This window comes from Panulirus ornatus, chromosome 5 (genome assembly GCF_036320965.1).
Source record: "Panulirus ornatus isolate Po-2019 chromosome 5, ASM3632096v1, whole genome shotgun sequence".
In the NCBI taxonomy this organism is placed as follows: Eukaryota; Metazoa; Arthropoda; class Malacostraca; order Decapoda; family Palinuridae; genus Panulirus; species Panulirus ornatus.
In genome coordinates this window covers 21,982,166-21,995,541 of record NC_092228.1, presented here as the reverse complement: position 1 = coordinate 21,995,541, position 13,376 = coordinate 21,982,166, and the positions used below count along the sequence as shown (strand labels likewise).

The following is a 13,376-nucleotide window of genomic DNA, read 5'->3' as shown; positions in this document are numbered from 1 at the left end:
TGTGATTGTCCTCGAACCTTTTTCACGAGGCCATGGAAATTGTGGAGGGGCAGAAGGTGACCATATCTGCTATTGCACCAGTGATTCAGGAAAAATAGTCACAGGAGAACAATTGGCTAAAGTCCTATTGGGCTCTGTGAAGAAAAGGTTGGATCCATATATAGGAATGAGAGATGTTCAAGTAGCAACTTTTTTTTTTCCTAGGTTCAAACTGAACTGGCTTCCATTACAAGAGCAGAAGGACCAAGTGCTGGTATGTGTCAAGGAAATGCTTGAAGAATTGGAGGCAGTTCAGGAGGGGTCAACATCAGCAATGGATAAAGAAAGTAACAAGGATGATCTAATAGAAGGATTACCTGAATCAAAAAGACCCAGACTTTTCTCCTTACCTAAATGTTCAACGAAATTCCAAATCAACAAGGATCAGAGGGGAACTTTGCATCCACTCAAGAACCTTACAAGAGAGATAAGTGGGTGTACTGCTACATATGCTCCATCAGAGATAGTTTTCAGCATTGCCAGAATTTTTTTTTACTGCTGACAGAGCTCAACTTGTTGATAAAGGGCAATAGTGAATTGTTTGAGAAACTAAGTGTTTTAATTGCCATCTGCAACTTCTACTAAAATGAAATCTTCAATTTTTTCAAAATAGTTTGTGACACTTGTTTGTAAATAAAGGATAACCGTACAATGCAAAACTAGTGCTTTTTCCTTTTTTACCAAAATTATTTTTTTTTCCACAATTGGGAAATTGTAATCATAATTGGTTTTTGTGGTAATTGTAATGTAATTACTATTCCTAAATGTATTTCTAATTATGATAGTAATTTTAGAAAATGGAAAGTATTTGCATTTGTAACTGTAATTTGATTTTCAAAATGTAATTGCTCCAACACTGTCATCAAGTCAGTACCTGTTATTCTGCTGAGGCAGTTATTTTTGATAATCTTCGATGCACTTCAACACCAACTCTTACATTGGGTGAAGTGCAAGACCTGCGTCCCTCACTGCCTTAACCTTAGCTATGCCTGAATTAATATTACAGCTTATATGAATCGCTAACCTCTAACTTAGTCTCCATAATACATCTTGGGAGCTTATCAAGAATAAATTTTTGATAAGTAAAATACAATAATTTCAGCAAATGTTTATTAAATGTTTTATATAGTATATACTTAAATATATTACAAACAATTAACATCTACACCTGCATCAAATATAGAAAATACTCTGTTAAGGTTATGACATATTCAGACGACAATCTTGGGCCTGTTACAAAAACCCATAAATTTCAGAAATCTGCACTCTGGTCTCAAACATTTTGGATTCTTTAATCTCGACCTGTATCAAATGTACTAAACAGTAATAAAAACAAAAAGGAAGAAACAGCATAAAAAAATAACACCCTGTATCAAAGAGTAATAGTAAAACTATAAAAATATGTCACAAAGTTAAAGATTTACATTCCATAATAAACCAATGCTTAAGGCCCAGTTTATATAATTTACTTGAATTTCTAAAGGCCTGTTAAACATACTTTTCAAGTTATTTCATTTAAAGTGCAAGTCTGTGAAAATGGAGAATGAAATAATTCTACAAAGACATGGTTTTGTAAAGGAAAAGATCAACAGAATGAAAGACTGTGTGTATATATGAAAAACAAGTGCGGAAAGAAAAAACACCTAAAAAAAAGAATCTGTCAGGTGTACATTATTAAGTGTATATGACTAAGTCTATTGTGGAAGAGACACTAAAACTGTGTGAATGTGAGAGGCTTAAAGATACCATTAATGAAAATGTGTGTTTGGCACAGTTTTCAAAGTTTGTGCAACTGGCTACCCAGCTGTGCAATGATAAGCAGTGTGGCAAAAAAGGATGTTGTTCAGACTGTTTCACATGAATACAGATTACACTTGTATTGTCAATTCAAAGTACAAGGAAACACTGTCCCATAAGATTCTTTTTAAACCTTCACTCGATACACCATCGGTATTAACAGATTATCAAACTGAGAGGAAAATACTATCAATCTCTAGTCCTCATCTTCCAGCAACAAATTGCTCAGTAAAATGCCAAACATATAGTGTACATTGTATCACAAATTCCCAACCAAAATAACCTTAAAACAGTAAGCCTTTCCTCTTGGAAGACTGTTGCTATGATCCTTCTTGCTACTCCTTCTGAACAACAAAATATTACCTGTTTCTTGACCTTGATTGCACTTTTAACCCTAACCAGGGTTCAAGTAAGCAACAACTATAAAATGTTCTGACATTTACAGTAGATGTATTCTCCTCTATCTCTGGGGATGGGAGAAAGAATACTACCCACCTATCTCCAGCATGCCACTGATGGTGATGACGAACAAGGAACAGGAGAGGAGATTTGGAAACCTTCAATATTCTAGCTCAGAACAATACAAATTTAAAGGGTAAGTTGGTAGCATAGTTTGGCTTTGTTAGAGTTAAGTCCAGGGTGAGGAAAAGTACAAAAGCAGAGGCACTCCTGATGCAAAATGAACTTTGAGACTGTATTAAAGAATGCAAGAGAATGAGTTCAAAGCTATTGGTTTAGAATAAAAGCTGACTATGAGAGGCAGGCAGCTGTTAAGGCTCATGAACCAAGAGAGGAGACGAGTGAAGAAAGGAATGCATTTTTAGGAGCAAAGTGCTTTTGCAGCATGGCAAAGGGATCTGAATGTAAGGGTGGGTGGTGTGGCATGGGGTTCTTAATGCAAAGTAGATATGGGAAGAATACGAGTTGTATGTTGAAACAGGGGTGAGTGACAAGAAATTTAAAGAAAAATTACATTCATATGCACATATGGGGCAGTAGGGTGGGAATTCCTTGACATCATGGGAATTTCTTAACATTAATGCTGTACAAAAGGAAAGATCATTGGATGTGAAAGTAGGTTTATGTAAAGAAGTAACATACTTGCTAAAAATGATGTGAAAGCGTGCAAGCTTGGAAAATCAATTTCTTCACAGAAATACCAGGAACAATTGAGTGATGACTGATGTAGGGTGAAAGTAAATGAAACTGGAGGTATACTTAAGTGTGCTAGTCAAGTTTATGGCATGCTGGGAGGCATATGTGGATGTAAGAGAGAGGGTAGCTAGTGGTAGAATGAAGAAGCTGAACTATTAATGCAACAGAAGCTGAGAATGCAAGGTAAAAGACAAGTATATTGTCAGTAACTGAAGGAATGAGTGGGTGTTAATTGAAGTACAATTTGAAGTACAAGTGAAAGTAGCAAATCAAGAAAAAGGTATGAGAACTGAAAAAGAAGGCAGCTGTGAAATGGGAGGAGATATTCACAGAGCATAAGAAATGTTTTGGAAGGAAATGGCTAATGAGAAGAAAAGGTCAAAAGGGAGACAGAATGGGGTAGGAGCAAAACAAAGAGTAACAAAGATGTGGAAATAAGATGTAGTGAGTGTTCTGGAGGACTGCTGAAGGTATAAGATGAGGAGGCAAATGTGATGTGTTTGGGAAGAAGCTCAGCATAAGATAAAAGGTAGGAAAGCATAAAGAATAACTCGGACTGTAGTTGTGTTTCTCAAAAAGCCTCTGACAGGTGGGTAGTTACTCTCTTTGGCATATGTATGACCAAGGTGATAATCCTGAGTATTTGTGAAATGTGTTAAAAAATACCTTGTAAAAAAGCAAGTAGAAGAAAAATTAATGTTCAGATTATAGAGGAAGTGTTAGGGTGAGTAAAGACTGACTGGATGTTGTTATGACAAAACAAATGAGTGGAAAGGAACAATTTCCAGTCATCACAGAAGCAGCAACTTAGTGGTTTCTGGAGTAACAGAGGATTTGTAGATCATATTCTTGCTTTGGAGAATGTGCATTGTAAATATTCATGGATCTTGATGAGGTGTAGAACAGGAATGCAAGAAATGCCATATGGAAAGTGCTACAAATAAATGGAGAGCAGGGGAAGTTTCTAAATTCAGCAAGGAGCATTTACAAAGTGAGTAGAGTCTGGGTCAAGAATGTGTTATTTTGACACAGAGGTCAGAAGTAGTGGGAGATATATCAGTTGTGAAAGATATGGATTTGGCAGAAGACTACAGAGGAAAACTTCAGAGGGAAAGTATGACACAGAACACAGTTTAGAGCTAAGGTGAGTAAAAGATGATAAAGTGTACCAGAAGTGAGGTGGGACAGTTTGTGTATAAGTCCAAAATGGAAGGACCTAGTTGGAGTAACATGCTTTAGATACATGGAAGTAAACAAAGCAGCAAATGGAATAATGGAGACTGGAGTGAATTACAAAGAAGAGGAGAGGGCAAAAGGTACTTATCATATTAGAATTACCGAGCACATGGGAGAGACAGATTACAGATGACCTGATGGGTCACAACAAGCTTATCTACTAGAGGATAGTAATAGAGTTTTGGGATTCTAATCTTATTTGTGGTATAGAGCAAAGATGGGTATGTGTGAAAGGTACAGTACTCCCAAGAGTGTTGTATGAATGACTCTTAGGCTTTAAATGCAAAGATTAGGAAGACAGTAGAGGGCTAGAAATAAATACCTGAGAATGACATGTGGCATTAGAATGATTGTATAATAGATAATGTTGCCAGACAGAGGAGCAAGTATAGTTTGACTGCTTAGCTGACTAAGGTGTGCTGGAATGGTTTAGGGATATGGAGAGGAGTGAAAAGACCAATAGAGAGGAATTATGTATCTGAAGCAGAGGGAGTAAAGGGAGAGGGTTACCAAGATGGACTGATGAAGGTAAGAAGACTTTGAGGTATCTGCACTTGAGCATTCTGTAGGATGAAAGGTGTACACTAGACAGAAAGAACTGGAGTAACATGGTATACATGGGATGACATGCTGTAAACAGGCTGAACCAAAAAGTATAAAGCACTTGCAGTAAACTGTGAAATACTCTGAGAGTATTCACAATGAATGACTAGACATTAAACATGACAGCTACAGAGTACATGTATCAGAGTGAGGATGTTGTTTGTTTGTTCCTGATGCTGTATAACAAGTGCAATTCAAGTTCTTAGGAGCAACCATAGAGTTAAGCAGAGAATTTTCCTTATGTACAATCAGCTATTAACAACAAGACAAAGCAGGTGGAAAGAAAGTTGAAAGCAGGAAGTACTCTACAACTGGTGATTACCTGGCAAAAATTCAGCAAAGATAAGTATTTTATACCAGTACACTCTCCTGCTGTCCTTCAATCAGAAGTCTGCAATTTCTATCATGTAAATTCTAACATTTTCAGTAAAAGCCTTTTCACATGTTCAAACTAACTCATTATTCCTTCCTTCACAATAGATATTTTTTCTCATGAACATTGTTAATCTATACCACTGTGTGTCCAAACCAACATCTAAAGATAAACCACACTAATCAATCTTATCAAATGTATCTAGGTAGTATCTGCATTTTGAAACAATCATGTTATCAACTGCAATAACTTGCCTTGCTGCTTTTCATATCACGGCCAACACAGACTAAGTTCACTATAAGAAAATATATATCTTACTGACCCTTCCCCATCTTGCTATTTATTGTTACTATACTTCTCATGATTACTTACATATTCATTTATTCTCCCTTACATATGTTGAACTGTAATTCCATGGGTTTCATGCATAGAAAAACATTCAACCTCTAATGTAAACAAAAATAAATTACTCCACTGGAACCTTCAGCCCTGAACTAACTTAAATATTCAATCACTGACCACTTCATTATGTGTCTATAAGGATTGTATCTCTCTTCCTTATTCTAATTTCATTTAAGTTCACTCCCATTATGTAGGGTCAAAAGTCAATGCTCTTGCAGTGACTCCTGACCTTTTCAATTAATTCACAAAATCTATCCACTTCATGTGATTTCATGTGGCATTGAATAACTGCTGTCAGATAAGGAATTCTACGCCAGTAGCAACTCATGTGGAGGTCACAAAGTTCAGTTATGTTCATCATATTCACCTTCACAACCTTATTTTATGTAATGCATTCAAGAATGGCCCCACAAAGTGCAAGTCTGGTAATCAAATAATTTCTTTACAGGTAGTCCTTGATTAAGGCTAATGTGTTCCTCAAAAACATGACATTAAACAAAATGATATTAATAGAAATGGGTTCTTCCACAGACACCAGATCAGAACCATATTTTGTGCACAAACAAGGCTGCAAATCTTCCCATATTATTAGAAACACAATACTAATATTTACAGCAGATAATAATATTTATTGCAGTAAAACAAATGTATATAAAATTTCTACATGGTTTATGGTGCATCAATGACATTACAACTCTAGTTGGTATGGGTTGAGTGGTCAACCAGAACACTTAAAAGCTCAGTGACCCATAAACAAAATCACCAAAGAACATCAAATTTTAATTCAAAGGATGAAGCAAATAAAGAAACACCATAGTTTTATGACAAATTTCCTATCCCTTGCAATAATTTCCATAAATTCAGTACCATTAACACATTATAACATCATGTCTCTGACAGAAATGGTGTAACTGCAAATGAATGCAACATTTATCTAGGACTTAACATAATTGTTTAATGACAGCTATAATACAGAACTACCTGTGCTGAAATGACAGAAAATGCACAATATAAAAACTATCTTCATTTACATCTACTATTTTCTAGAATCCTTTCTTTTAATTTCCCAAAGAACTTCACAGTTCCTTCACTCCCCGACCTACCACCCCCCAATCTTCCTGGGGCATCCTGTAGGTCATGTTATCCATATGAATAACTTCGATGCCAGCCCCATAATAACTTATGACATAGTGTGAGCCATCTGCAGGTCCAACTGTCTGGGTGGCAATGAGAATAATATCAATAAGCTGTCCAAGAAACAGAAATCCCAAGGTGCAAAATTTGGCCAGACCAATGGCATAGTAACCCAGGTAGATTCGATCCACGCCAAACATTCCAAGAAATACTGATAGAAGCAAGGCAGTTTCATAAGAATAACCATTTGTGTACCTGCAGATGAAAAGATAAGAATCATTAAAATCAAAATATCATCAAAAAATAATGTAAATCTAATACTAAAAACATTTTGTTTGCTACGATAGGAAATATATGCTGGATGATAAATACATTATAAAATTATTCCTTTATGTACTGTCCCAAATAAGATTCAATGCAAGAACATTTCAGTCATCCCAAATACTTGCACTATCTGGGATACGTACAAGAAGTGTGTATAATCTAGTACAGTATACCCATTCTAACATACCTCAATGTGTCACAATTCAGCTTCTAATATATCCTTCAGACCCCATCATGAGAATGGGAAGATTAGCTTGTGCCTCATGAAAGTCCTAATTCTCACTAGCAGGTGATTCATGTGCCTCCAGGTGACCTTGGAGCTATTCCCTTCTGATTCTAAGCAGTCTTTGCTGCTCCCTAAACACTTTCAGGATCAAAGGTACAAGGTAGGCTTCCTTTACAATTTCTGATATTTCACTTATCAATGTACTTGAAAAACTTTGGAATGTAACAGAATTTGGTTTCTAGTGGACCATTCTTCCCCCAAATTAGTCTCAGGGGTCCTTAACTTACTGGATTGGACTACCTTTGTGATGTTCTGGACTTCGATGATAAAGTCCATTTAATCCTAAATTTGGTTCAGTGAGGTCCACAGGCCCCTTTTGAAGCTGAATTCTGATACATTGAAGTCTGTTAGAAGGGGGTTTACTTTGAAACATAATCTGTGGGCCAATATCTTTTGTAAAATCCATAAAATCTCAAAATCTGAGCACTGTTTGATCCCATGGATTATGGGTTTTCAAATTTCTACCTATATTTTCAATAAATTCCAGTGTATACAAAAAGCAATATAACAAAATAGATTACTAGAAGATCACATAACAAAGGCTTATGGCTGTTGTCAAGCTAAAGAATCCTGACAACTTAGCTAACTATATATTCTAACATTTCAAAACTACAACAATAAAGCTATTCTATAAAAGAAATGTAACTTAAAAAAAATCATAAGTAGTAATCTAACAAGGAGCACCTATCTCTGAACCAATACAATGACCCTATGCACTAATTAACTTGGCTGACCAAATGTGCGACCATGCACTATGTAGACCAACCTACTGATGTCCCTGGAGAGGAAGGAAAGGGGAAATAAGAAAAAAAAGAAAAGAAGGATTAAGTCACAGATTTGAAGGCTCTAAAAGAAAACAGCAGAGGTTATCAGGTTAATACACCACAGACTCACTAAAGCATAAGCAACAATCAACAGGTCCATGATGCTGAAGTGTGAACAAGAAAGAGCGCTGTTAGTTGAAGGCCACTGCACTAATGACAATGTGGGCCCAGGCAGATTACTGCATAATTGATATGGTATCTGTGAATGACCATTAAGTGATATAACAGATATTGTGATGTTGAAGGTGAAATCCTGATGAATACACCATATTCAGAAGGTACAATGGTATTTTAATTCCCATGCAAGGAGGTCTTCTCTTCTTCCTACTCAGACAGCTTTATCTAGATATGAAAAGTGAGATGAATAGCTGGAAAAAAAGTGAATGAGGGGCAATGACTAAACAAGATAAAAGAAAACCAATAAACATGAAAAGAGTATGTGTATCACTTATGCATACAATATAGGTAACTTCTAGAATTAATATACAAGCAATCACAAAACTAATCTCATGATAAAACATCTAAAATAACTAAAGACAGAACAGACTTACTTGCAGGGGATTTCATGCTCAAAAGTCCCATTACTTGTTTCTGTGCAAATTATCCCAGGGGCAGCAGTACAAATAACTTTTGCGCGTCCAAGTTTGTTGCATCCTCGAGGCTGCTGCGTGCGAGGATCTACATTTTTGTCTATACATAGATATTGGCCTGGTAATAGGGAGGAGCAATTGGTGAAGTACTCTGCACACACTCCACTGGCCATAAACAGACCTAATATAGATCCAATAATACCAAGCTTGTAAAGCTTGCTGGAGAGTCCTCCAATAGAGTTCTCTATGTTTCTCATCTCATCCAAATTCTAAAACTATTTAGGTAATCATTCTGAAGGGTCAGGACACTGTGGCTTCAAGGGGAGGTCTTACTGTTGCAACCAGTGGTAGAAAAAGCTGGAAGAGTAAAATCATGTAAGAAAGCTATAACTTACATATCTGTTACAGTTTGAAGATAAAACTCTTTATAAACCAAAATCACTGACAATTATCATTAACCACATTTTGGTCATATACTGCTTAATTTCAGCTATCAAATACATACTCTATGATGATGAAAATTGTTTAAAAATTCAACTTGTAAAATATTATATACAAATGAAATTTGAATTTGTAAAGATAACGGGTTTTTCATCTCATCATTTGGTTTCTACTGCCATCTATTACTTATCCTTCATAAGAATATCATTAATTTCATACATATTCGCCATTTCCCACTTTAGCAACGTAGCGTTAAGAACAGGACTGAACCTTGGAGGGAATATCCTCACTTGGCCCCCTTCTCTGTTCCTTCTTTTGGAAGAGCAAAACAGGGAGGGGAGGATTTCCAGCCCCCACTCCCTCCCCTTTTAGTCACCCTTTATGATACGCAGGGAATACGTGGGAAGTATTCTTTCTCTCCTATCCCCAGGGATAAAGAATATCATGATTATCCAAATATTTATGCACATGCTTACTATGATTTCTAAGTTCAACAATTAAATCTTGGATAAATCTTGGTCAATATACTTGGGATAACTATAAGCAAATCAGTGAAAAATGCAAACATGAAATTGAATGGGGAAGCTAATAAAAGTAACATGTCTGTGAGTGAGTAATTATACAGATATCCTTCTTATTGCAGTTTCCTAGTATACAGTTTTCCTGCAAAAATGTGATTAGTGTTCTCACAAAAAATTAAAATCAATGTATCGCAACAGCAGATCAATCTGGTAAGTGATCACTCACCTGAGAGATACCTAACTCCCCAAAGTTAAGTAATCCAAAACATCAGGCTAAACATTTGCCTGCAAAGCCTGTGTGCTTGCTGAGTTGTCAGAGTGTAATAATTTCTGCTAACAGACAAATGTTTATCAGTGTTAAGGAATGAAACTGAGAAGTTTTCAGCAGGATTTTGAAGATCAGACAGAAGATGATCCAAAATTATTTGATTAACATATCTTTGGTCATGGAGAGATTGATCTTATGGACAATGACTCTTCCAGCATAAAAAGCTGACCAAGATGAGGCAGAGGGTGTTTCTACCACAAGTGGGGGGATTATTACCAATAGCTGTCCGATCTACACAACACTGCGTGTGACTGGTGCAGCGGGTAATTTCACAACTTTACAGAATGTTACTGTCATGAAAGAAAAATATCAGTGAATCACACAACTACAAGAAACCAATTATCATATAAGACAAAACATAATGATACTTAGTAATCAGTTTTTAATATAGATAAAATAAATCACAAAACATGCATAACTGTGCTGACACAGTTACAAAACATCTATAGTACATATTATCAGTGACAGTAGTGGGGGAAATATACTTCTAAAGTGATTCTTTTTTCATTCTTACATGAATAGCTTTCAAACTATGAGATTAAATACATTCTTTATAAAACATGAAAAATGAGAGATTTAGTGTTGGAAAGGAAACCTAACTGAGAAGGTATGGGGTTAGCAAAGATAAACCCAAGTGTCAAACCTCCAGAAGTCTTTGAAGTTATGGAGTCAACCCTCCTAATCAAAAGAAGCTATTTTGACAATTGAATACCAGCCTCAAAAGGGCTGTCTTGAAACGATGCCTCTGTCTTTGACAGAGATAGACTTAAGACAACTCTTCCTCCTCTTAGTATGATGGTAACAGCAATTTCCTGTAACAATGTCCTGCCTTACGGACACACTTTCAGCCCTACAGATTCTTTTGGCTGAATTAGTGATGATTGTCGTCACAGACATGGGTTGGGGCCCAAGTATGCAGCCAATGTCAACTAAAAACTCCACATTTGTGTTGCTTCACCACATCTATTTTCATTTCCAAATTAACAGGTTGATGAGCCCTGTTGGTAAAAACCCAGTTAGCTCAGCACTGTTATCAACTCTACACATTAAGGGAATTTTGGGTTAAAGGCTAGAACAGTTCTGATTTTAGTATCATCTTTAAATACTGACTTCCACAATGCTTATGTAGCCTTTAGAGACTATAATCATTGTTTCTAAGCATAATTTTGTGCATTATATTTCTTTGAACAATATTCAATGAGGATATGAGGGTTACAGGTTATTAAGGAAATTAAGGTGTTGGTAATCTGCATCAACACTACATTTGTGGAATGGCTATTCACATTTTAGCTCTATAAATAGTTTTGATAGTAGAAATACCTGCAGAACAGAATGTTAATTATGATATATATACTCTGTTAAATGATATCAAACAGTGACATCAGTCATGTAAATAAGGATAAATATGGGGTATATAATGTAAAAGTAAGTATCACATAAAATATTGACAGAACCCATAAAAATCTCCCCTAACCACTTTTAGTAAGCAAAATGATTGTAAACATCTTCTAACATTATATTAGTCTTCTGCTGCAGATCGTGCTGTGTAGTCTGTGTTAACACCCTGCATCACATCAAAGGTGCATTTTTGCAAGACTCATATATTTCGACTAGATTATTGCAAACTAAGATAACTTTTGATTACTAGAGATGTTAGACGATATTTACATGAGTTCTAATAATTTTTTTACAAGTGTGTTACCTACTTCACTAAGCCCATTTTTCCTGGATATACCACTGTCACCTCATATCGTTCAATATATTCCACAGGTATTTCTGATATCAAAACAATTTATATAAAGCACTTAAAACAAGAATAACCATTTCCTAAAGCTAATTTTGATATGAAGATATATTACAGATAAATTTTATATTGATAGATTTCATTACCTTTCTGTAATCAAGATGAGTACTACTGCCAAAATAAGTAGCCAACTGCCAAAGCTCCTTTCAATGTAGAGCTTAAATACTTTTACCATTTTATTTCAAAATGTTACTGTAGTGTTTAAGAATAGAATGCGGATGGCAGAGATCTGCAGCGTTATATTTCATTTTACAATATCGGATAAAGGACTATGGATAAAGGTTATGAAGATCAGGGAAAACGCGAATTCACTTTCTGTGTGCGTAGGTAAAAAATATATATATATAAACACTGGAACCTATGAAAGCCTCACCTAACTTCCCATGACTGCCAAGATTCATCTTTATTTGCAACATAATCGTTGAAATCTAACAAACATATAAAGTACGTGGACAAACCCCGCTTGGCCATTAGTTCCATCACCTCCACCCCTTAAAAAGCCATTCATTGTTGCCCCCAACAACATACCGCTTTAATGTCAAGTAGTCAGCTTCTCGGTGAGGTCAGGTGAGGACTTCACAGGTTCTGTTGATTCTTCACGTGTATATCCCTGATTCCTTTATTCACCTCCCGACGTTTTCCATGATCTTCATAACTCTCTTTACAATCGACGTATTCAGTATCGTTCAATAAAACATGTTTCGCCAAGCTGTGTCTGCTCTCTAAACACTAAGCTACCACTACTATACAACATGCTAAATATCCAAAGCTAAATACGATGCGGAGGTAAACTGGACTTTCATCCTACTCTTGTCTATCTTCACAAGAAACAAGTGGGGGCCTCTTAAGAGGAATATTATAATCCCTACGTGACTCTTCTAAATTTTTTTGCTGTGCGTATCTGCAATAACTATCATCTGAAACACTAGGAAGTCCTAATAATCATCTTCCTCATCTATGAGGGGGGCGGTTTATTTATTGTTTACATTGGCTATACCTCCACTAACTTTTAAGGCCAAAGTTCTCGCCATTCCTCGATCCAGAGTAAATACAACTAACAACAACGATAGACTTATATCATTATTACGGTAACACACGAGAAACAGCCATTGCAAAGCTATAAACACTTACGATATCACATGGGTAAGACTTGTTATCTAGTGTTGTTTACTGTCCACTTTTCCAGCTACAAATTAGAAAGTTTCCCCTCAATATAGTTTTCTTTTGTTTATAGAAAACTTTCTTGGGTGACTTTAATACATTTTATATTATTATGCATTATGGATTTTTAAGCGCCCTTTAAGTGACTCTTTACAATTGAAAACAAATGGGATGAGTAAAATAATGTTCCTTGAAGATAATGCTTTCAAGCATTATAGGAGAAATGACGGGGTGTCCAGGGTCCAGATAACCTCTTGATAACCCTTCTGAAAAAAGAGGAAAAATATATAGTATGCTAACTTTGTTCGGGTTTGGTGTTCTCTCCTATGTCATGCTTAATTCTGGATAGAAACACAGA

The 13,376-nt window shown here is 35.9% G+C and overlaps 1 protein-coding gene across 1 annotated transcript; it reads right to left on the bottom strand.

Moving 5' to 3' along the window:
* Positions 1–1,134: 1,134 nt before the first annotated feature.
* Positions 1,135–13,068, bottom strand: bisc (TM2 domain-containing protein 1 biscotti). The gene is made up of 3 exons (XM_071661838.1): positions 12,989–13,068; positions 8,725–9,120; positions 1,135–6,994 (listed from the first exon to the last, which is right to left on the bottom strand). The coding sequence occupies exons 2-3, from the start codon at positions 9,018–9,020 to the stop codon at positions 6,682–6,684; spliced, it is 609 nt and encodes a 202-aa protein (XP_071517939.1). The 5' UTR covers positions 9,021–9,120; positions 12,989–13,068; the 3' UTR covers positions 1,135–6,681.
* Between the last annotated feature and the right edge of the window lie 308 nt (positions 13,069–13,376).